Raw genomic sequence first — 24,435 nt, 5'->3', positions numbered from 1 at the left:
TTGACACAATGAAAAGAAGTCAGTGTACAGCCTATATAACAGTGTAAATTGTTATTATTATTGTCATCATGGAGGAGTGGAAGAGGATTCCAGTGGCAATATGTGAAGCTCCGGTGAATTCCATGCTCAAGAGAGGAAAGGCAGTGCTGGAAAATAATGGTGCCCATACAAATTCACTTAAGGGTATACTTACTTTGGTTGCCAGGGGTTGAACTATTAATGGCTGTATTTTCAGTTTTTTTGAGGGAACAATGCATTTATGCTGTTATCGAAGGTGTACACTGACTACATTTCATTATGTCAAAGTGTCATTTGTTCAGTTGTGTCCCATGAAAATATATTTAATTATCTGCAAAATGTGAGGGTATACTCACTTTAGTGAGATACTGTACATCCGGATGCTACCTGTGTTGAAGCCTCGGCCAAGTGCAGGCCACGGTTTATGATTTTTCCACAGGTTTCCAAGGTACCAATCACTCTGGTTCTCCACAAGACCAATGACCTGTTTATCTGTGAACAGATAAACCAAGATATAATCAGCCAGACATGTTACAGACACACAGATTAAATATGATTTGATCATCCTTTAATCCTAACCCAAATGCATTCAGGCTAAAATAAGTAATTTTGAAAATGATAAAATAATGACAACTAAAAGGGGGGGAAATGTTTTAAAATATGCTGAGGTAGCATGGTGTTTGGCAGGGATGGGCCAATGGCAACCTCATTTTTAGTGTCCCTATACAGTATCACACTATTGGTTTTGAACGCAGATGATCCTTTAGTTTGACAGCGCAGGTTGTGTTTGAGCAGTAAACATAACTACATGCATTAAAGTAAAATAAATGTTTGCGCATGACATTCAGAATATTTGTTCATGTTTGGGGTCTTTTACCCCCTTTTTAAATTATGCAAGTAAGTGTTTGATTATAAAAAGAAGAGGATGAGTGTGTGCAGTGGATCAAAAAATGTTGAAGACAACATTAAATGTCGAAAGAATGAACACAGAACGGTGCTCTTCAAATTTGGCAAGCAAAACAAGTTGAGAAAAAGCCTTTTTAATTAAGTGATTAATTGTGATTAATCAAAATTCGAACATGTGATTAATCTGATTTAAAAATGTATTGTTTGACAGCTCTAATATATCTTGTGGAAGTAAATGCTTTTGCCTCTGTATCATCTTTGACATCATGTTTATATATATATATATATATATATATATATATATATATATATATATATATATATATATATATATATATATATGGGGTGTCAGGCGATTAAAAATGTTTAATCGTAATTAATTGCATGGCTTCAATAGTTAACTCATGATTTCGATTAACTGGCTGTTTCACTTTACATGGTGTTTGGCATTGCTATTGCTAGCTTGATTTTGTGAGGAATTAGGCTGTTTTACAGGGAGATATTCACTTTATTAAATTATTTCCGGGCGTCCGGGCGGGTTTTAAATTGTCTGTTTTTCGTTGTGCGGCAAATGGGAGGCAGAGTGCACTGCAACATTTGCTGTGGCTGGCAGAATGGCAGGCGCAATGGCTGACAGTGGCCCAGAACTTTAGCTGAATGGCAAGTGTTGAGCTGCCGCACCGGAGGCGATGGATACGAACCCCGCTCAAAGTAAAAATAAAGAAAGAAATTGCGGAGCAAAAAATGTAAGACTTCAAAAGAGAGTAATGTTTTTTCGTTTTATTTTCTACCCATACAGAGGAGGCATATGTTAAAATAGTTTGAATGCATGGCATCTTGTATCTGAGCATCAAGCACCTCGAGGTCAGGCTGAGCGTCCTCTTTTTTTGGAAATGAAAATATGGTCACCCTAGAATACGTTGTACCTGCCGACACACACATTTGTAATTGGTGTGTGCGTCTCAATTTGCGACTGCCTGCCTACCCAAACCTAGAGCTCACTGCACGTCACTGCATACTAGTGCCTGGACTTGGGGCCGTCATCAGCACTCAAGATTCTCGTTTGAACGAGTCCCGAATAAACGAGAATGGCTTACTTATTGTACCTTTCCCGAAAAACACTTCATAGTCAAACATATTAAAAATCCAATTTGATCAAAATATTAAATGGTAAATGGAGTGCACCTTAATAGTGCTTTATCTTCATACGTTTACTAAGCCATATTCACTTATCTCATTCAAACATTGAGTTGTCAAAGCCTACACTGGCCATTGAATAGCGTACCAACCCCACAGAAATAACAAATAATTTACTTTAAGCACCAGGTCCCGCGCCGTCTACCCTGGCCGACAGGAGAAACACGGCTGATGTTTCAATGTTTTGGTGCATACTTGACATTTGGGTGGTGGCCTGACAGCCAGGTTGCGGTGGCTCTGTCAGAACCAGTACTGTCTTTGTATATTTATGACATTATACATTAGGTTTTAGTGATTAGTTCAAATTTAGTGTATTTCAACTGCACAACTGCATTCATGGCTATATGACTGTATACTAACTTCACTAAAATCAAGGTATTGCAATTCAGCTTTCGTTGATTATAGCGGCACTATATGGACAAAAGCGGTAGTGCTTTGCTTTGAATGAAGACTACATTTCCGATGAGGACCAGTGTATAGCGTTGTGAAATCCTCATCTCTGGACACTTGGAGCCTAGAATTGGATTGAAATACATTTCTGTTTTCAGTGGCTGTATGAAGGATGTATAGCAATGAGGTAATTACTCTATTTTCTATTTTTTCTTTATACAGCATTGTAACATTTCTCAAGTCTGTTAACAGCAGATGTTGGTTAATCTTACCTTCTTTACTGTCAACAGGCTCAACACACACAAAAGTCTGTTTGTATGCCATATTCCGACACGTGTTACGACAGTAATGACACAGTGCCAAAAAGTCTCATGGTGTTGGTGCACGTTGTCCAAAAACTTCTCTGATGAATCAAGTTCTCATTAGCACATACAGTAGCTGTTGTTACTGGACATAATCTGGCAACAAAGAATCACTTTGCATTGCTACCATTGTTGTTTCATTCTTTATTCAAGTACGGTACACACGCTTCCCTTTACACTTCCTTCCCTCTGCCATGATTGACAGAGGTCTGCTTGTGCAAATTATGGTTGAGCAAAAGCATATGCACGCAACATAGACATGATGCATAAGATAAGATAAGATAGATAAGAAGCTTTATTGTCATTGTAAATACAACACAGTTTCATTTGGTTGCATCACTCAATAGCACTAGCGAGTCACATTAAAATACATAATTAAACCAAAACATAATAAAAATAAAATAAGTAAATAAATAAAAATAAGTTGTAAAAAGGCAATAAAGTGCAGATTCAGTGTATATACTGTACATGTATTATTGTCCGTTTTGGTGCATTTAAAAGCCATCTGCATCATGTGCCGCTTGAGCAGTAAAAAACTAACATATTCAGGGCTCCAGGTGGCGGAGTAGTACCGTCACTTGCCTACGATGCAGGTTGGCGTCGGTTCGCTTTCCCGCCTGGGAGACCATGTTTGTATGTGTGCGTGTTTGTGTGGGTGAGTGCAAGAAAAAAAAAACATTCCCTTCCCTCATCCACTTCCACTGCATTTGAGGAAGGTCGGAAGTCACACTTATCCCAGTTAGCTTTTCCCAGTTCCGACCTGAAAGCGCTCAAGGTGAAAGTAAACAACCAAAATGGCGGATAGTGATAAATTGTGTTTTGCTTTGGTCCTCAAAACACATTTTGAACTTGAACAAACTTACCTTTTGGCAATTTTGCTTCATTTATATATTTATCTCATTTCATAAGTATTCCATACAGTTCAGTAGTTCACCGTATAATTTCATGCAGGGAGATAGCGGCATACTGTCACGTACGTTGTGTTGCGTGAAGTTATGTCAAATATTTAGGAATGAGGAAAGCTATCTAGGTTTGATTCTCGAGTAAATAGTGTTTAACCATTCACATTGTAGTGTGACGTCACATGTAAGTCGGTCGGACTTCGCAAGTGGGATTTCCGAGTTCAAGGGGAGCGTTCCTGTACACACTTCCTGTATGAAGTCAGAAAAGTCAGACTTCCCACTTTCCTCGAATGCAGCAGTAGTGGAACATGCGGGTCACATGACCGAGTAAACATGTTGTCAAAGATGATACAGAGGCAAGAGCATTTACTTCCACAACAGGTTGGTTTGGTGCCCATGTTACAATATGCATTGTCGCATTGACTTGAATGAAAACATTATGAACCAGAGTTAGTTTACAACAACCAATCCGCTACTTAATTCAAGTCACCACAAATGACCAGCAATTTACAACTCTCTTGTGTCACTCTGCGGTTTCTTTCCCCAATGAGCTACCCCCCTCGGTCACACAATAGTGTACCCTCATAAGAAGCTACACCTGCTAGCTAGCTGCACATCACGGCAGGTAATGTGAATTTTGCCAACCAAATTTTGGTAAAGCCATTTGTTAGTCTTCATTACGAAGAGAAAATTAGAGTAAATACACACATTTAATAATTTGCCCAGAACAAAATGAGCTTCCCCTCCGTGAATGACCAGCAGCTGCTGGAGGGGTCCCCCAGGCAATTAACGGTAGTGCTTCTTGGTAATTTCTCGCACGGAGCCTGTGCTAACATTATTTCACAAGGATTTTCTCATATCTATTAGCCTTCTGATGCAATAAGCAAACACCTTGTACCTTTGGAACACTGGCACGATAGTTGCTGGAAATGGGCCTCTATACACCTATGTAGATATTGCACCAAAAAAACAGACATTTGCAGCTAGAATAGTCATTTACCACATTAACAATGTATAGAGTGTATTTCTGATTAGCTTAGTTATCTTCATTGAAAAACAGGGACTTTCTTTAAAAAAAATTAAGAAATGTATTTTTATCACAGAAAATATGGGGAAAAATATACAAAAACTGAAAATAAATAGAATATGTAAGCCGAAATGTGAATTAGCAGGGGTTAATTGTAGTTTTAAATTGTAATCTTAACATTCACCAATTGATGTCAGACCTGCACTTATACTTGGTCTTACACTGCCCCTAATTTATATAATAAAAGGTACAAAATGAGTTATTGCACTTAATTTTGGTTTCTTGTTCAATGTTTTTGTGGTAATTTTTATGCAACAGATCCATTTTCCAAGGCAAAAAAAATTACTTGGTTATTTTGTTGTTCGCTTCAAACCTTTTGTTGAAAATGTATTTTGAAAAATTAAATATATTAAGAACACGTATTTTGCCTGGATGCATGTATTTTGTCCATATGTAATGCATTTTTTTTCTCCATACAGTACATCTGGTTAGGAAGTGTGAGGTCCTATGTAGCCCCCCAGTAGAACTGATGAAAGTTGTGGGCCCCTGCAGCATTTAAGTTGCCCATTCCTGCTGTATGGCAAAGCCTCTGTTATCCATCTTGACACGTTATGTTTATCAATAAAACAAACAAAAAACAAACAAAAAACAAACAAAAAACAAACAAAAAACAAAACAACAAAACAAAACAACAAAACAAAACTCACCCACATACAAAATAATTAAAAAATAAAAAATACAAATTAAAAAAAGAGCAATGATGATGACATGTCAAATCGGTGAAATTACCGAATGAACAATACTGAGCTCTTAGAGAGAAAAAAAAAAAAAGACTGGGAAATTAAGTGTGACAGCATCTTATTTTGCTCATCAGTTTCTTATTGAGTGTAAAACCTTGATAAAACACTGGTGTAAAAGCAAACTTGCTGATTATTTTTATTAGCTTAACTGAGGTGCCTAATTCAATAAACAAAACAATAAATTCCTCTGAAATTTACTGTAATTGGCGAAACACATCTATTACACATCTGTAGCTTACAAAGAGCTCTACAAAAATTTTGGCCAGAAAGAAACACTTTTTGTGACATTTGCTCACAGCTGTCAATAAAATATAGGACACCAATACAAGAAAACAGCAATTAGGCTGTTTATGCTCAAGGAAACACACAACTAAGAATGTGTTTTCCTATCAGACAATAAATAAATAAATAACTTATGATTAAGGGGACCACAATTTTTCATTAGTGGTACTTGGGGTCCACTTACCACTAGGACCACACACTAACTAACCAGAAATATGACAACAATTTTAAAGATAGACAAAATATAAATTAGGCCAAATTTAAAAGAAAATGGGGTCACCCTATAGTAGAGGAAATAATTGTACAATTCTTACCTGTGAACCTTCTGAAAATACCCCAGAGCTCAGCAATATCAGTGGCAAATGTGATGTCTGTATCCAGGACGATTACCTTTGATAGGTCAGGCGGCAGGGCTTTGGTTAGAGTCAGCTTCAGCAAGCCGTAAATACCTGAGTAATGCTTGTTTGGTATCCATGACACCTCAGCCTGAAACACAACAGTAAAGCATGAGTTAGTTGGGTGCTCAAACGCAGCAAAAGCACCAAACTTCAGCATGTTTGATATCATAAATTAAGACTGTTTGACTAATGCGCACGCTCCATTTTCAAGCAGGGTCTGACATTTGGGTGGTGGCCCGACAGCCAAGTTGCGGTGGCTCTGTCAGAACCAGTACTGTCTTTGTATATTTATGACATTATACATTAGGTTTTAGTGATTAGTTCAAATTTAGTGTATTTCAACTGCACAACTGCATTCATGGCTATATGACTGTATACTAACTTCACTAAAATCAAGGTATTGCAATTCAGCTTTCGTTGATTATAGCGGCACTATATGGACAAAAGCGGTAGTGTTTTGCCTTGAATGAAGACTACATTTCCGATGAGGACCAGTGTATAGCGTTGTGAAATCCTCATCTCTGGACACTTGGAGCCTAGAATTGAATTGAAATAAATTTCTGTTTTCAGTGGCTGTATGAAGGATGTATAGCAATGAGGTAATTACTCTATTTTCTATTTTTTCTTTATACAGCATTGTAACATTTCTCAAGTCTGTTAACAGCAGATGTTGGTTAATTTTACCTTCTTTACTGTCAACAGGCTCAACACACACAAAAAGTCTGTTTGTATGCCATATTCCGACACGTGTTACGACAGTAATGACACAGTGCCAAAAAGTCTCATGGTGTTGGTGCACGTTGTCCAAAAACTTCTCTGATGAATCAAGTTCTCATTAGCACATACAGTAGCTGTTGTCCGCATATTACTGGACATAATCTGGCAACAAAGAATCACTTTGCATTGCTACCATTGTTGTTTCATTCTTTATTCAAGTACACACGCTTCCCTTTACACTTCCTTCCCTCTGCCGTGATTGACAGAGGTCTGCTTGTGCAAATTATGGTTGAGCAAAAGCATATGCACGCAACATAGACATGATGCATAAGATAAGATAAGATAGATAAGAAGCTTTATTGTCATTGTAAATACAACAAAGTTTCATTTGGTTGCATCTCTCAATAGCACTAGCGAGTCACATTAAAATACATAATTAAACCAAAACATAATAAAAATAAAATAAGTAAATAAATAAAAATAAGTTGTAAAAAGGCAATAAAGTGCAGATTCAGTGTATATACTGTACATGTATTATTGTCCGTTTTGGTGCGTGTGTGTGTATGTGCAGGTGGGGGGGGGGGGGGGTATCCCGATCCCGATCCCTGCAGCAGTCTCTTTACAGTCATGGGAAAGAAACTATTCTTCAGCCTGTCATGACTGAGTCTACCAGAGGGAAGGTTGGAGAATAGTGTGTGTCCTGGGTGGGCGCAGTCATTGCGGATCTTTGTGGCTCGTCGGAGTAGCCGGCTCGAGTAGATCTCCTCCAGGCGTTGAAGTGGAGAGCTTCCAAGTGGTAGTGTCCACAGTTTGTTGATCAGTCGGCTGGGGCTGAGGGAGTTAAATGCCAAACTAAATTCAACTAACAAGCATCCTGACATATGTCTTGGGGTTTTCAATGTGGCTGAGAGCGTTATGAAGGGCGATGGAGATGGCATCGTCTATATACCTGTTGGACATGTAGGCGAACTGATGTGGGTCAAAGCCAAGTGGTATATGGGCTTTGACGTGTTGTAACACCAGTCTCTCCATACAGTTCATGATCACTGGTATTAAGACCAAGATACATCAATCCGACGTCGACCAAATGTGACCGACTCCTACCCCCTGTGGCGTCGGCACGTCGCATAGAAAAATTACGTAAATACACACAGACTATTATGTACCTTCAGCGCATGCGCAAGAAGAAATTCCCCTCCGTATCATCGGTGGCGGTAGTCATTATTCCTAAAGGAAACCTCTTTACGGGGCCGGAATATAAAAACGTAAATAATGTATACCGGTGTTGACAGCGGCGCCGGGGTAAACGCAGCGGCCAGCTGTTGAAGCTAAAACGGGCGCTGGAACAAGCTTCGCCTCCTGCTCGTTTCCGAACGCATGGATGTACTCTGTTGTGGCGTATCCTGGACCCCGTCGACTCCTGGCTGCTACCAATCGTCGGTTCACCTGAAAAGGTTCGACCGTGCTGCCCTTCGCGTTTTGAATGTGGTGCCGACCTCCAGCTTCTGAAGGAGCTTCTTCGGACGGAAGAGCCATGAACCACTGCTGCTGCCACAAGGGTCGCGCTGTTAAATGCGTAGTCATTGACAAACAAACTATTTATATTGAGGGAGTTTTTCCTTTCCAACAACTTGGATTTCCTCTGTCTGACGGTGACCTGGACTGTCACTATGTCCACCGCTATGATTGAATTACTACTGCCTAGCTTTACTTACTTGGACACTCCAAGGACGTCGGGCCGAGGTGGAGGAACAACGACTATTTTAAAATACAAATTTAAGTGTAAACGATGTCTATTTACCACGTAAATTAACAGCTTTAAAGCCACCTTTTTTTAAGTCGGCCAATTTGTCACTGTGCTGTGCTGTGTCATTTACTGACCTCCAAAATACAATAAGGACTTTTTAATCGACTTTGCAAATCTTTTTGTCGAAATCATGCTGAAATATGAACATATCCTCTTTATGGGGAGCTTTAATATTAACGTATGCTGTCCTGAAAAACCATAAAGTTGAGTACTGTTTATCTGCATCTGTCACCTCCTCTTCTTGCCCCGCGCGCTGATTCGTTAGGTAACAGCCAATCACAGTGATCAAATGCCCCGACGCCCAATGTCGATTCAACATGTCGAATTTCCTGGAAACGCCCCCCGACGTATTCCAACTCGATCCGACTTCACGACAGTAATTAATACACTGATCAGGCCGTCGGCCCAACACTGTCCGACTCCCGACGTCGGATTGGCGTATCTATGCCTTTAGGGCCACAGGCCAGTAGTTATTCAGTCCTGTGACAGCAGTGGATTTTGGAACAAGGATTATGGTGGCAGTTTTCAGGCAGGTGGGGACTTAGGCTTGCTGCAGCGAACGGTTAAAGATGTTAGGGAATACAGCAGCAAGCTGATGGCCTCATTATTTCAGCACCCTCCCTGGTACCCGGTCTAGTGCTGGTGCTTTGCTGGTATCGATGCTTCGCAGGACTCTCAGTACCTGGTGTTGTTGGATGGTAAGGGGCTGGTCATGTTCTGGTGGTGTCAGCTGTGTGTCCTCTACCTGTCTGCTGTCCTCTTCAAACCGGGGGGGGGGACTTCAATTGATCTGGGAGAGAAGTGTCCATGGGGTAGGGTGTAATCTGGCATCGTGTGTAGTCTGTGATGATTTGAATTCCTTTCTACTTGGAGCCAGGATTGCTTTCCCTGAAGTTGGCCTCTATCTGCTATCTGTATTTTGTTTTAGCAGCCCTAATGCCTCTGTTCAGGTCCGCTCTTGCCTTTCTGTAGGCCTCCATGTCCCCTGACCACATTGCTGAGTCTCTGGCCTGAAGTGGTGCTCTGCCGTTGGTGTTAAACCAGGGTTTTTGTTTGGGGAATATCTTCACCTGTTTTCTTGTTTTTACATTGTCCATGCAGAAACTGATGTATGACAGTACAAAGGAGGTGTGGAGCTCGATGTCTGGTTCCTAAAATAGTTCCCATGTGGTGTCCTTAAAACAGTCCTGCAAGGCTAGTGTGGCCTCCTCAGTCCAGCACTGGATGGACTTGTACTGTGGTCTAGACCTGCAGATGACGGACTTGTAAGCTGGTGTCAGTAAAAGGGAAAGTTGGTCTAAGTGCCCGAGGTGATCGGAGGAGCGGGTTTGTAGGCTCCAGAAATGTTTGGATTTTGCACTTTACCAACTCTGCTGTATGGATGCTCCAAACTAAGTTTTGTTATTCCTTTGTGACAATGGCAATAAATATTCTGAATCTGGTGTACACTTGGCCTAATGTTCTGCCCTTCCTTGTTTTAATATCCACATTCTTGTAGAATCTGGGGAGCACAGTGTTTAAGTTAGTGTGGTTGAAGTTCCCACCCACGATAAAGAAGCCTTCTGGGTGTTTTTTCTGCTGCCTGCTGATGCTATCATGCAGCCTGCTCATAGCTACATTAGCATTAGCTTGCAGATGGATATATACAGCAGCTAAAAATACTTGACTGATTTCCCTGGGCAGATAGAAGGGTCTACATTTTAACAGTATAAACTCCAGGTCTGGGCAGCAGTGTCTATGCACCAATTGTTGTTAATATAGATGCACACACACCCCTCTTACCGTTGTCTGGTGTGCGGTCCATCCGGAACAATGTCCGTGCTGCTAGCTCCACAGCTAGGTCCGGTATGTTTTCATGAGCCAGGTCTTCGTTATCACTATGATGCAGCTATCTATCTGGTTGTGAACGTCCCATAATTTAATCTCCTCCATCTTGTTAACCAGGGAGTGGACTTCTTTTCCTTTCGGCTTTTGCCTTCAGGGGTCACCACAGCGAATCAGTTTCCTCCATCTAACCCTGTCCTCTGCAACCTCTGCTCTCACACCAACTACCTTCATGTCCTCTTCAACTACATCCATAAACCTCCTCTTTGGTCTTCCTCTAGACCAGGGGTGTTCAAGTTTGGTCATCAAGAGACCCTATCCAGCCTGTTTTCCATGTTTCTCTCCACTAACACACCTGATTCATGATCAGGATCATTATCAGGCTTCTGCAAAGCTTGCTGATTAGCTGATCATTAGATTTAGCTGTGCTGCAGGGAGGGAAACATGGAAAACAGGCTGGATAGGGGCTCTCGAGGACCGAACACTCCTGCTCTGGACCTCCTGCCTGGCATTTGGAAACTCAGCATCCTTCTGCTAATATACTCACTACCTTTCCTCTGAACATGTCCAAACCATCTCTATCCGGTCTCTTTCACTTCATCTCCAAAGCCTCTTACATGTGCTGTCCCTCTGATGTACTCATTCCTGATCATCGACACTTAGAAGCACCTGTCTTGTTCTGAGCGTCGCTGCATCGATCAAGAGCGGGGCACCCCGCCGTTGGGCGCCAGTCCCCCCGTGGCTGGGGCTGGCCCCGCCCGCGGGGAACCTTGCTGATGTCGGTGGAGAAGGACCTGTGTTCCCGCATGTAGCCCGCGTCACGGCTGCGGTCACCTCGAAGCCGCTCCAGCATGCCAACCGCCTCTCCAAATCATCTCCCGCGTGGCACCACGTTGCTGCCGGTGGAGGACGGTATATTCCCTCGTGCACAGCCGAAGTCGTGGCCCCCTGGCTCAGCCGAGGGGGCCACCTTGAATCCTGCCGACTGAATGAATGCTGAATTTAAGCACATTACTAAAAGGAGAGGAAAATAAACTAACCACTACTAAGCGGTAGCAGCGAGTGAAGAGGGAAAGCGCCGTTCGTCTTTGGTTGCTCCCGGTCCAAGGTGAACATATTAGCTAATAGCTAGTAGGCTACACTCTCGTTCATCTCTTTTTTGAGTTGCGTCTAAATTTTGGTGGCGCAATGCTGCTCCCCCTCTGCGATTAGCAGATTAACATATAGCTGGCTACTTGTGATGCAGCCGCGCTGCATGGCGGATGCGCTGCACAGCAATGTATGGTCGTTACTGCCGATCGTGTGAACAAGTGTCGCAATATATTGCCAAACGATATTTTGTCCCAGCTCTACTGAAGACATACCAAAACTTTTGCTGAATGACGCGAGTTGTATCTTTTAAGCAGATTTATCCATCTGGCCATTGCTTGAGTTCAAGATGAACTGATAGTCTAATGTGTAGCTATTAATATTAGTTATATTAGTTATATATAATATTATTAGTTCACAGGATAGCCAGGAATACTGCAGACTGGCTTGTCATCTCCGTGGTTCTGCACACAAAACATCCTGACAGCCTGTATCACAAATTTAAAAAGAGGGTTTTGCACTTTGCTAGTGGAAGAGGCAAACAAACTTATTCCTGAGGTATAAAAAGTAAATCAGTCAATCTAATAATTTGCATAAAATACATGTTTTGTTTTATCAACTCCTCCTTAGTGCATAGCAATTGGATGTACACATTATGTTGCCATACACATTTCAGCATGCACATTTTAACCTCTATGACTGTGTGAGTGGTCATGCCAGGTAGTGTTAATTTTATCGGCCATTTTTAAATTTAGTCTCAGTTTTAGCCCAGTTTCAATCACGCTTGTTAGTTTTATCAAAGTAGTCAACCTCATCCTGTTTTTATTTAGTCAACTTTTAGTTGACTATAAATCTAGCATTTTAGTCTTTATTTTAGTCCAAGAAAATATCATTTTATTCCTCTAGTTTTAGTCAACAAAAATTGTCAACGTTTAGTCAGGACAATCATTTTACCGCTGCATTTTTTTTTTGGGCAGCCGATAATGTTGAACATTTTAGATCTAAAACTATTTCACATGCAATTTTCTCTCATGGTTTTGATGAAAAACAACTTCACACACAATTACAGTGGCTACTATGGCTCCATGCTACAAGCTAGTAAAATAGCCAGCATTAGTTAGCGGTCAGATTACTGTAAAATTATTGTTGGAACGTTACAGCCATTGGATTAATGTTACGTTATAACTATAGGTTTTTTTTATAACTTTTTTTTTCTTAACTTTTCACCGTGAATCCACCTCCCGTCTGACCCATGTGTCCAGTTGCATGTTGCACTCACTAGCTGCAAAAAAGGGGAATAATTTTCGTCTCGTCTTTGTTCATGAACTAAAATGTCCATAGATTATAGTCCAGTTTTTATTAAGTGACATACATTTTCCTCTCATCGTCATTAGATGACGAAAATGCATACTGATTTAGTCCCAATTATTCTTTATTAATGAGGATTTTTTTCTAGTCATTTAGTTTTCGTCCGGTGAAAAATGTGTGTTGATGAAAATATTTTTGGTGCGTTTTCTTTAATGAAATTAACACTAATACCAGGAGAGTGTGGTACAATTGGGGTCCAACTGTTACACAATCAGTGCTTTTTGTTTACCTTGTTTAATTTAAACCTTGTATTGTTTACCTTTTTTTTTTAAGGGATATGATGCAGTCTACCATTCAAATTCTGTTTAAATGACAAATACCTTTAAATAGCTTATAATACTCAGTCTAACACTCACTCTAAATTGCAAAAATAAATAAAATATAAGAGACAATTTTGAGAGAGGAAGAAAAAGTTTTTACTAACAAAACACATACTGAAAATGGCCCAATAATTGAGGATTAACAAAATATTTTCACATGGAAAACATTTAGGCTCTACTGTATGTGTGTGTCTACAAATAGTGCATGTTAATTAATTATCTTGATTCAGTGTAATTGGATCTGTATAAGAGCATCATCTGCAAATATAATCGGCTTAAAGTCTTGACGGATTTTCTTCAGTGTGATGAGGGCTAATTGAAAGCCACTGCAGGTCTAAGCAGCTGTCAGCACAAAGGCCTTATTATTCAGCATAAAGACTAGCCAGGAAAGAGAATGTGATGATGATGATGCTGATGTGAATGATGCAGGATGAAGTCACACACACTACAAACATGCACTCACCCACACAAGCGCACACAAAAAGAAGGGGGGGTTGGGCAGTAACTTACTCCTGGAGGACAGCTATTCTTCATCTCTGTGTATTACCTTCTTCTAAATGTGTTCCGAAGTAGGCCGTTTTAGTGTCTTACTAATTTGAATACATAACGGAGTATGAATAAAACAGTTCAAGAATACAAATAACAAAGCTTATGAACCATTTTAGGATTTTTGAAATGAAAATTAAATTGACTTGACTAATTTCGCACAGCTGCATGCGTCATCAAACTGGGACACATAATGGCAGCTCAGAGCGGGAAAAAAAACTGCAACGGTGGTTACCTCACTGAGAAATCTGTATTGATTGGCAACAAATTGTAAGGTACGTAATTTAGTGTTTGTTAGTGAGTGTTACGCATTAGACATTAGAACGGTTTCTCTTTGGATTCTGCGGGGGGGATCTCAGGAAGTCGCAGGTGGGTCATCATTTTACGGTCACCTGAAGACGAGGGGGCGCGGGGGTTAGTTAGACTATGTGATGGCTCAGTTTCTACCTCAGCCTCCAGGTAATTCAACAAAAAGTGAGACTCTCTCCACCCTTCACTAAGATTAGAAATTGGCGCTCAAAGGGGGTGTTGCCTGGAGGACCTAGGGTTGCGAATGGGTTGGGTGTGGTCTGACTGTGATTGACAGCAGCAACTTGCTAAGAAGCCGTTTAAGGAGTGTACGAGAATGAGCTGGTGGGTTGCGGGGGCGAATACGTCACGATCCACAAGTGACATAGTCTGTAACTTCTCGTGCAATGAGAGGACAAAAAGCCAAATTATGTTTATCTCATTGTTTAACTTTAAGATGGCACCAAACACACAGTTTTTGCCCCAAATTCAAGCTTTCAATAAACATACACTAAAATGTCAAATGTGCATAAAATTATGCATCAGAAATCTTGCGAAAACTCTCTGGAAATCGCTAGGGTAATACAACAATAACATTTAACTTGACTCTTATTTAGGAGAATAATGATTACACATAACATATGTCAATGTTCATCATTACAAAAGCAGTGTTAGATACATTGGTAGCTGTAAACCTGCAACTTCATGTAGCTCAACAGTGACAAAACAGAGGTTCTTCTGGTTGGGACAAAGTCTACATTATCCAAAGCTGACAGTTTCTCCATCCCTGTTGATCATTCCCTAGTTTTCCCATCCCCTCAGGTTAAGAGTCTGGGTGTCATCCTCAACCAGCACTTTATTATTCCATAAACATATCAATAACATAACTCGGTCAGCTTACATCCACCTCCGCAACATCAATCGCCACTCCTTCCCAATTTCTTCTATTCTTGTTCACAGTCTTGTCACCTCCCGTCTTGATTATTGTAACTCCCTCCTCTTTGGCCTCCCACACAAATCCCTACATAAACTCCAACTAGTTCAGAACTCAGCTGCACGTCTTATTACAAGAACTCCCTCCTTTCATCACATCACCCCTGTTCTCCAGCAACTCCACTGGCTACCGGTCAAATTCCACATACAATTTAAGTTGCTCCTCATTACCTTCAAAGCTAGTCAGAACCTCGCTCCTCCATACCTGTCTGACCTCCTCCACATCACCACTCCAGGTCACACCATAAGATCCTCCTCATCCATTCATCTGACCGTTCCACCTGTCCGCCTCAGTACTATGGGGAGCAGCAGCCGCTCTGCTCCTCAGCTTTGGAACACTCTGCCTCTTAATTGCCGCAATTCACCATCCTTGACCATTTTCAAATGCAAACTAAAAACCCACCTATTCAAGATCGCCTATGCACTATAACGACATTGCTCCTTAATTTTATCAGTTTTTTTCATAATTCTGTTTAGTCTGTAGAATTTTGTTTTTAACTGTTGTACAGCATCCTTGTGGGTCTTGAAAGGCGATGTAATGAATTATTATTAATTATTATTATAATACTAATGCAAATGTTAAAAGCGCATGCATTCTTCTAAATAATATTTACATGCATGTATTGCATACTCTTAAGTTGTTGTTGGATTTTAAAGATGTAAACTTGATGTTCTTTATGTGTTCAGTTATTTATTAAGGCTGTCAGTTTAATACGTTAATCTAGAATAAATTGCGTGCAAATTAGTGCGTTAAAAAAATAACGCAATTGATCGCAAGTGGCAAGTCAATGTGCAAGCGTTTGAAATTTGACCCATCGAGGTACCAGTAGGGTGCAGAGGTGCACCACTACAGGGTAGCGCTACTAGCCACTACGAGCAGCAAACATGGATGCCGCGAGTGCAGCACAGGAGAGCGAGGCGAATTTACATGGACCTAGATCTCCCAGAGCCATTATTTTGACGGTTCTATTCTTTTCAATGTACATCTTTCACGTCGCCGGGACCCAAGGGCTTCCGTAGTTGCCGCCGCAACTGCCATTCAGCACAGAGACTACAAGCTAGATCACCATGGCGAATAAATATACTACAGAGGAGACTTTACAGCTACATTCTGAGACAAAACTGACAGGGAGTCTGATGAATCATGATGAGTGATCTGTAAAGTATGTATTAATGATGAAAGCCAGACAAGGCCATGCTCAAGGCTGCCGGCACTCTTTATTTCTGTTACTTCCACGTCTGGCTGCCGCTCAGTGCGGCAAGCGAGATGGACACAGCAAAAGCAATTGTGGATATCAAACACAACTCACAATAAATTACATCTCCCCTCTTCAGTCACCGACCACACTAATAATTTAGATTAACAGTAATGCAGCACGTTAGCAAACACTACAACGTTTTAAACACCATAACAATAACAAAAATAACATTAACTATCAACGCAGTCATAAACTAACTATAAAGGAGAGGTTGCTAGCACATCACTTCCACCAGGCATCTATTCTTTACCATGCCTGTTCTCTATCCTAATGTTTCTGGAACTATTCTACCCCGCCGGGTTGTATACGGTCCCTTTGAATGGAGTTATGCGGACTCTGATGGCTCCCTCTGCAACGAGGCACACAGTTCTGGTGGAACCGGCGCCTACGCCATCGCAGTTGGTGACAGCTCAGGGATTTTAGACCATGACTTGCTACAGATCACACGGCAAGATCGGTTGGCGATCGGGGTGCTGGTGCGAAGGTGTTGGCTGGTGCAACAAAACTGCTTTCTCCCCCGCTCTCCACCACGTAGGATCACAGACCACTGTGGGAATGGAGAATGACTAATGGAGATCATCGGGGACTGCTGGATACGGTGCCATCCGCACCTTGTCCCCTGGCTGCAGGGCAATGTGAGTGTTGGCAACTCTCTTGCGGTCATAGTAGAACTTCTGGGTGGACTTGGACATGTCAAGCAAGCGCTTAACCCTTTGGGCATCATACGCCATAGGTTCAAGTAGTGCACGCGCTGTTGGCAGTTTGCTACAAAGCCTCCTGCCCATGAGCATTTGACCTGGCAACAGGCCTACTGACTTGAGTGGAGTTGTTCGGTAGTCCAGTACTGCTAGATGCTTGTCTGATGCCTTACTCCAGAGCTTCTTGACTGTTTGTACTGCCCGCTCTGCTTCTCCATTAGAGTATGGAGTGTGAGGTGATGACGTTTTGTGAAGGATGCCGTAACTCCTGGAGAACTCTTTAAACTCCTCAGAAGAGTATTGTGGCCCGTTATCAATAAGAAGGGTGTAGCAGATTCCATGTCTGGCAAACTGGGCCTTCAGAGCTTCTATGGTGGCTCTGCTGCGCTGGTCCTTCAGTTCATCTATTCAATGTACTTTGAGTAGTAGTCCACTAGTACAACATACTGTTTGCCTTCAAACTCAAATATGTCAGAGGTTACTTTTTCGAATGGCAAATCCGGCGTTACTGTTGTCTTGAGTATCTCTCTAGGAAGTTTGTTTTGGATTTCGGCGCACCTACAGCAGTTCCTGATCATGTCTTCAATCTTGGCACTCATTCCTGGTCAGTATAGGACCTCACAAGCTCATTGTTTGCTCTTCACCACACCAAGACAAGACTGATGTATGAGTCCCAACATGTGTGTGCGCATGGTGGGAGACACCACAATACGCAGGCCCTTGTACACTGTGCCAACCGACACTGATAGTTGACTTCTTTAGTCCCAGTACGGTTGCACTGAACTGGGCACCTCCCTCTTATTGACAGGCCAGCCCTTGTGAATTATCTGATCGAACTGAACTCCTCTTTTGTGCGTTCTTGCAATTTCTGGTCAGTCACTGAAACAAAACTGAGCATGGAGACACTGTCAAGACCACCTGCCTCAGGTGTCTTGTCGCTTAGCTGTGCTCTTGACAAGGTGTCTGGAAGCTCCATGTCCTTTCCTCTCCTATACCTGATTGTAATGTCATACCACTGCAGTCTCAGGTGCATTCTCTGGATGCGCATGGGGGTGCACAGCAGCGGTTTCTTGTAAATGTCCTTGAGTGGCTTGTGGTCGTTGTATATTGTGACATGTTTTCCAAATATGTGGTGGTGAAACTTGACACAGGCATGCACAATAGACAGCATCTCCTTTTCTATTTCAGCATAGCGTGTCTCATAATCTGTTAGTGACCTGGATGAGAAGGCAAAAGGACGGTCGTCCTGCAGCAACACTGCACCCACGCTGCTGGCATCGCAGTATATCTCTACTGGCCTGGCTGCGTCAAAATACTTGAGCACTGGAGGATGCATGCACAGCTGTTTGAGCCGCTCGAATGATTGTTGCTGAGCTGGTTGCCATGCAAACTCGACATCACTCTTCAGGAGCTGCCGCAGCGGAGCATCTTCCACACTCAAATTGGGTATGAATTTTGACAAGTATGTCACAAAACCTAGAAACCGGCGGACCCCATCCTTGTCTGTTGGCGCCGGCATGATCCTCACAGCTTTGGTCTTCGCAGGGTCTGGCATGAGACCAGTAGCTGTTACCAGATGTCCCACGTATGGCGCAGCAGATTGACGAATATGACATTTATCAAGATTTAGTTTGGGATTATATTCCGTGGCTCTGTCAACCACTCTCCGTAGTATGACATCGTGGTTCTTCCATCGTAGGAGCCGCTATCAGGATGTCATCCATGATGCTCCACTGATGCCCTCCAGCATCTGGTCCATGATGCGCTGGAATATTTCTGGGGCACATTTTACAACAAAGGGCAGTCTAAACCACCTGAATCTTCCTATTGGAGTGTTGAAGGTTTTGAGAAATTATGAAGCTTCATCCAGCTCTATCTGGAGAAATCCAAATTTTGATCCAAGACAGAGAAGACTTTCGCCCCAGGTATGCCAGAAATTACTTCCTTTAAGGTAGGCATTGGGTAGTGTTCCCCTGCTTGATCACTTTATTTAGGTCACTTGGGTCAATACAAATCCTTATCTTGTCTTATCTTGTGGCGGCTCAGGGTGTAGAGACGGTCGTTCAGTAACCAGAAAGTTGGCTGTTCGATCCCCGCTCTCCCCAAGTCATGTGTTGTTGTGTCCTTGGGCAAGGTGCTTCACACGCAGTGCCTCCAGTGCTACTCACACTGGTGTATGGAAGGTGGGAATGTTTGGTGGGGGTCGGAGGGCCCGTAGGCGCACACGCAGCCATGCTTCCGTGAGCCTGCGCCAGGGCAGCTGTGACTAATTAAGTATCTTACCGCCACCACAGTGTGAATGTGTGAGTGCATGAATAATGTATCCATTCCATTGTAAAGCGTCTTTGAGTGTCTAGAAAAAAAGCGCTATATAAATCCAATGCATTTTTATTGTTATTATTATTATCTTATCTCTAACCCATTCCGTGGGCTCATCTACCTTTGCTATAGAGCCATCTTCCACCATCCCAGCCAATTTATCGACAATCTTCTCCCTAAGAGCAGCTGGTTGTCGGCGAACATCCGCGTCAATTTTAATTGTGTATTTGCCAGGCAAGGTCCCTGTAGTGCGAGACAGTTTTGGGAAAATCATCTAGCCCTCATGGTGTATCTGGCTCCACCCACACATAGTAGTTGTCTGTTGTCAGATCCTGTAAACTAGCTTGGGATGGGTTTTTGATTTGAGGAGTTGATACTGTGGCCCCAGCTTCTCTTTTGGGTTTGAGTTGTTATGACACAGATATTGTAGCTTTAGATTTTTGTTAACCTCTCCTTCTAACCTCTAACTTTTCCTGATTACCAGTTGGTTAGTTTAGCTCAAAAACTACCACAGCTATTATCAATTCATCTCATGCCATCCATACACCGGACCTCAGCTTGTGGAAGTTTAGATTCAACTTTAGATTATCTTTTAAAATAATGCCTGGCCTAATTGGTTTGTTGATGTGCTTAAATGTTTTCTTTTGAATTTCATTTATGAAGCGTACTTCAACAATAGAAATGGGGATTTCAAATCTTCTCTTCTTGGTGTATTCAATTGATGAGAACATGCACTACAATTTTGTAATGTCCTAGAATTCAAATTCTTTATTTAGGGACCTTTAGCAGATATGAGATTAAAATAGATTAATTAATAAAAAATCCTGTAATTAATTATAAATAAAAAATTTAATCTTAATTTTTAATTTTTTGTGTTTTGTTTGTCTTGATCAGTGAATAAAAAACAAACATTTGATCGTCACTCGATACAATATGTTGTGGTGAGATGACTTGCTTGAGCAATGTAATGACTTGACCCGCTTTTTTGGTGACGCAACTTGAGTTGCTTGATTTAATTTCACATTAATTTGGGATTTGCTTAAGACTTGAAGGTTGCAACTTGAGACTTGGTTGTGACTTGCACATATGTGACCTAACCTCCGGTGACTACACAGCTTTATTGTACCTTTTGCCATCCAGTGGAAGAACATAACATTTTTGTTCTGCCAATGACGATATGCTGCTAGCAAGGATAAACAAAGATACTGTATATTTCTGATTAATAAAAATATATAGATGATAATCCGTTAAAGATTGTGACACCATGTGACCTCATGTGTTAACTTTGTCTGCACTGAACAGTTTTTATATTCATGTCTTTTTCACTTTGATGCTCTTTAAACCTGGCGGTGAGAGGAATTTTCTGCAAGAAAACCTTTATCATCTTTGAACCATCGCAGCTGCCTTGGACAGCAGAGATTGTCTTTTGATATGATAATTGTAGTGACTAACAGAGAGGAGGACAAGTGCATTGTATTACTGTTGGGACAAGGGATGACACAGTTATGCGTGCCTGGCATGCTCTTACCTTGAGTTCTTCTGCATCATAAAAGCTAACTTGGACAGAAGGGACCATCCAGGACTGAAACAAGGAGCTCAAAATTTGGTGGGCCACAGCATCAATGATAAAATGAAAGTGAAGAGGATTTCTCCTGGAAAATTGAGACAGAAAAAACTCAATTCATAACATTATCCATATAATCACGTCTCAATTCTTAAATAATAAAATACAAAATTGCAAACAACAGTTTGCAATTTTGAGCCAAATCCGCTTCAACACATTGCCATAAACCAAACCGTTTTTGCAGCAGAAATTATTCTTACCCCCGGCAAATTTTGATTTAAATGTACTTGTATTCAGCCAGCAATTTTTTTCCTGGATTGGAAATGACACCTGAAGATAATAGGTTGTTGTACAAGAGGCATCACTGTGGAAAATTAATATTTCTCAGCTCTTTTTTCCATTTGAACAAGAAATGGCACGTCCAAAATTATTAATACCCTTTGCAGACTGTCGAAGTCCATGGGCAAATCCAAAGTTTTTAACTATTTCAAATAGTCCAAAATGTTCTAAAGCATCCTAATTATCCTGATTGATTAGGAAAAGCTGTTTAAAGAGATAGTTGACTCTTTGAGCCATTTTCAGCAGTAAAACATTCATAATTTGTCCAGAATGAATTTGATAACTTATGTATTTTTCATGTACAATTAATACCTTTAAAAATCTATTTTCCCACTTGCTGCCGACTGAAGATGACATAACCTGTGCTGAGGAAGTAGATAACAACCAATCATGGCTCAGGCCCTGTCCACATGCAAGCCCGTTTCAATGTATCCGCACAAGTTTCTTGCTGTTTGGGCAGTTCGTCCACATGGCGGCGCCGTTTCGGAGTTTGAAAACGATCAATTTTGTAACCGGGCTCCAGAGTGGAAAGAATTCAAAATGCGCCGCGTACGTTCCAAAGTGGACAGCATATGCGGGATACTGCTCCAGTGATGACGTAGTGGTCACAGCTCGATGATGACGCATTGTCGTAGTTTGATGACGTATGTTCCAATTCTCGCGCGACTGCGCATCAGTCTGTCAACAATGGCGGCTAGCCATGTCTTAGTCGTTTTGCGCAACCTCTTTTAGCTTTTACAGCAAAATATTTTGCGTGATGTTGTTGTACTCACCATTGTCACTTCTCCTGTGTTCGTCTCACTGATCTGTATATATTACTGGATAGCCAATAGCCCATACACGCCCGTGCAAGCTGTTGAAGCGACAGGGCGGCCACCTTACTCCTCCAATTTCGTGAGCAGACTACCGTATAAACTATACGCATACGTACAGATTAGACATAAACAGCTTGTAGGCTAGTATAGAGCCGAGGGGCGGGGGTGGTCACTATTTTTTAACAAGGAAAACATTTTTTAACAATTGGACGGTATGTGCTGCTTTGAAGACCACCTTTTTCTTTTATTGCTCAGTTCTTTAGACCCCAATATTAGATTTTGCAAACATCTTTTGTTGAATTACAGGTATAATTCTTTAAAAATATACAGTATATATACAAGTTTCTTCCTGTAAACATCATTAAGCAGATAATTTATACATGTATTTAAGGCAAGTTGTAAAATGTCTGAAGTTGTCTAGTTTTTGTTTAACACATTTAAAACATCATAAATCATGCTGTTCCTACTAAGTACTGTTTCCATGTTCTCCAATTTCGATACTATAAATGTATAGAATTGTATGCCGAGAAACGTTTCTTGGGAGGAGTAATATGGTGGCCTCTTGGCTTCAAAAGTCTATCGGCAATTAAGTAATATATTCAGATCAGTGGTTCGTCTTCTTTGCTGTTACTTCTTCTATGCTTTCCGTTAACTCCCTGTGGCTGCGCTACAGCGCCAATCCAGACTTGGCGCTGCACTGTGGAAAATTTCAAAGGAGATACCCATAAGCCAAAAGTGCTGGCCAGGAGCAAAGTGAGAGAGGTGAAAAATAATTCAAGGATCGCCACCAAGGTCATATTAGCGAATGTGGCCTCTGCTAATGGCAATGTCTCAAGGCAGTCCCACAAACACTGCACACTGCTGGATTCCACGGTCACAGACTAGGGAAAATACAACTTCTCCAGAAAAAGCACTGGTCTTATATTTTATGATCAGATGAAACAAATGAAAAATTTTGGCCACAATGATGTATCCTTTATTTAGCGATAAAAAGGGGTAAGTCTTCAACCAGATAAACACCATCCCCACTGTCAAACGTGGTGGTGGGAACCTTATACTTTGTGGACCAGGGTACCTAATCACAGTAAACGGCGCCATGAAAAATAGAGAGAAACTCAAGATTTGGGCACCAGTGGACAGTTTAGCATGGCAAAATCCCATAACAGACAGCCAAAGTGGTTAAGAAATGATTCATGGACGAAAATATTAACGTTTTACAGTGACACCCAAACAGTCCAGACTTGAATTCAGTTGAGAATCTGCGGAGGTACTAAATATCTGGGTGATGACAAGAAAATCCTCCAACTTGCAAAAAGCTGATCACTAAAGGATAGGATGTGTTGTGTTTGCTTGCCAATAAAGACTTTTCTATTGATTTTTGAGAAGGGTATGAATACTTTTGGACAAGCCACTTTTTGTTAAAATGTATATAAAAGCTGATAAATATTTTTTTCCCCACAGGGATGCCTCTTGTACAACATCCTATTATTTTCTGGGAGATACCTGTGTCATTTCCAATCTAGGAAAAAATTGTTGGTTGAATACAACTGTAAATCACAATTTGCCGGTGGTATGAATAGTTTCAGGCTTGACTGTGTATATATAAAGATTTTCTTACTGATCTTATGACCACAACATACAATGCGCAAACCATTCAAAAGCAAAGATTTTGAAAGGTTACGGCCTTCTTCCCATAAGCGTGTGATGACTTTCAATTCTTTTAATTCCAGCTCAGTAAAGTTTATAAAATAGTCTATGCATCATAAAAGAGTAGTATGGTGAATTTGATATACTTTTCATAGCATTTTATAAAGATAAAAATGGGTGGGTTCTGTCAGAAGGGGAATCCGGTTAAATACTCTACCAAACATATCATGCGGCTTACTCACTGTGGCGACCCCTGACAGGGAAAAGCCAAAAATCACTTCATATCCGATCATTTAATATTACTTCATGGCATATTTAAATATGACTAAACTTGGTACACCGGCTTAAGGTGTCATACACGTCTCTAAAACATGAGCACTGTCAGTTAAGAAACAAAGAACAAAGAAAACTTTGGCTAGTGAGTAATGACTTAAAACCTGCAAGCCGCATACCCACATTTATCAAATCATCATAAACCTTAGTGGATGACTTCTAAACAAATATTTGCATGTCTTTTTAAGAATTTGGATTCCAACAACATGTGATTAACTTGACATTTT

At 41.1% G+C, this 24,435-nt stretch overlaps 1 protein-coding gene and 1 long non-coding RNA gene across 4 annotated transcripts in view; one reads left to right on the top strand and one right to left on the bottom strand.

Annotated features, from left to right (window-relative positions):
* large2 (LARGE xylosyl- and glucuronyltransferase 2) overlaps nt 1-24,435 on the bottom strand; it is a 102,438-nt gene that overhangs the window by 24,633 nt on the left and 53,370 nt on the right. For all 3 annotated transcript variants that reach the window (XM_086070623.1, XM_086070624.1, XM_086070622.1), the window contains exons 5-7: nt 21,039-21,162; nt 6,199-6,370; nt 406-510 (exon numbers count right to left, since the gene is read on the bottom strand). In XM_086070623.1, coding sequence (XP_085926749.1) covers nt 406-510; nt 6,199-6,370; nt 21,039-21,162 — 401 coding nt within the window. The remainder of the gene's footprint in view (nt 1-405; nt 511-6,198; nt 6,371-21,038; nt 21,163-24,435) is intronic.
* The window catches only part of LOC147178121 (uncharacterized), a 51,370-nt gene that overhangs the window by 11,120 nt on the left and 15,815 nt on the right, over nt 1-24,435 (top strand). The gene's annotated exons all lie outside the window — the stretch shown is intronic.

The sequence above is a fragment of the Leptonotus elevatus genome, chromosome 3 (genome assembly GCF_054856555.1).
Source record: "Leptonotus elevatus isolate MCC_2025b chromosome 3, RoL_Lele_1.0, whole genome shotgun sequence".
Lineage (NCBI taxonomy): Eukaryota > Metazoa > Chordata > Actinopteri > Syngnathiformes > Syngnathidae > Leptonotus > Leptonotus elevatus.
The sequence above is the reverse complement of the archived record's forward strand: the minus strand, read 5'-3'. Positions and strand labels throughout refer to the sequence as shown.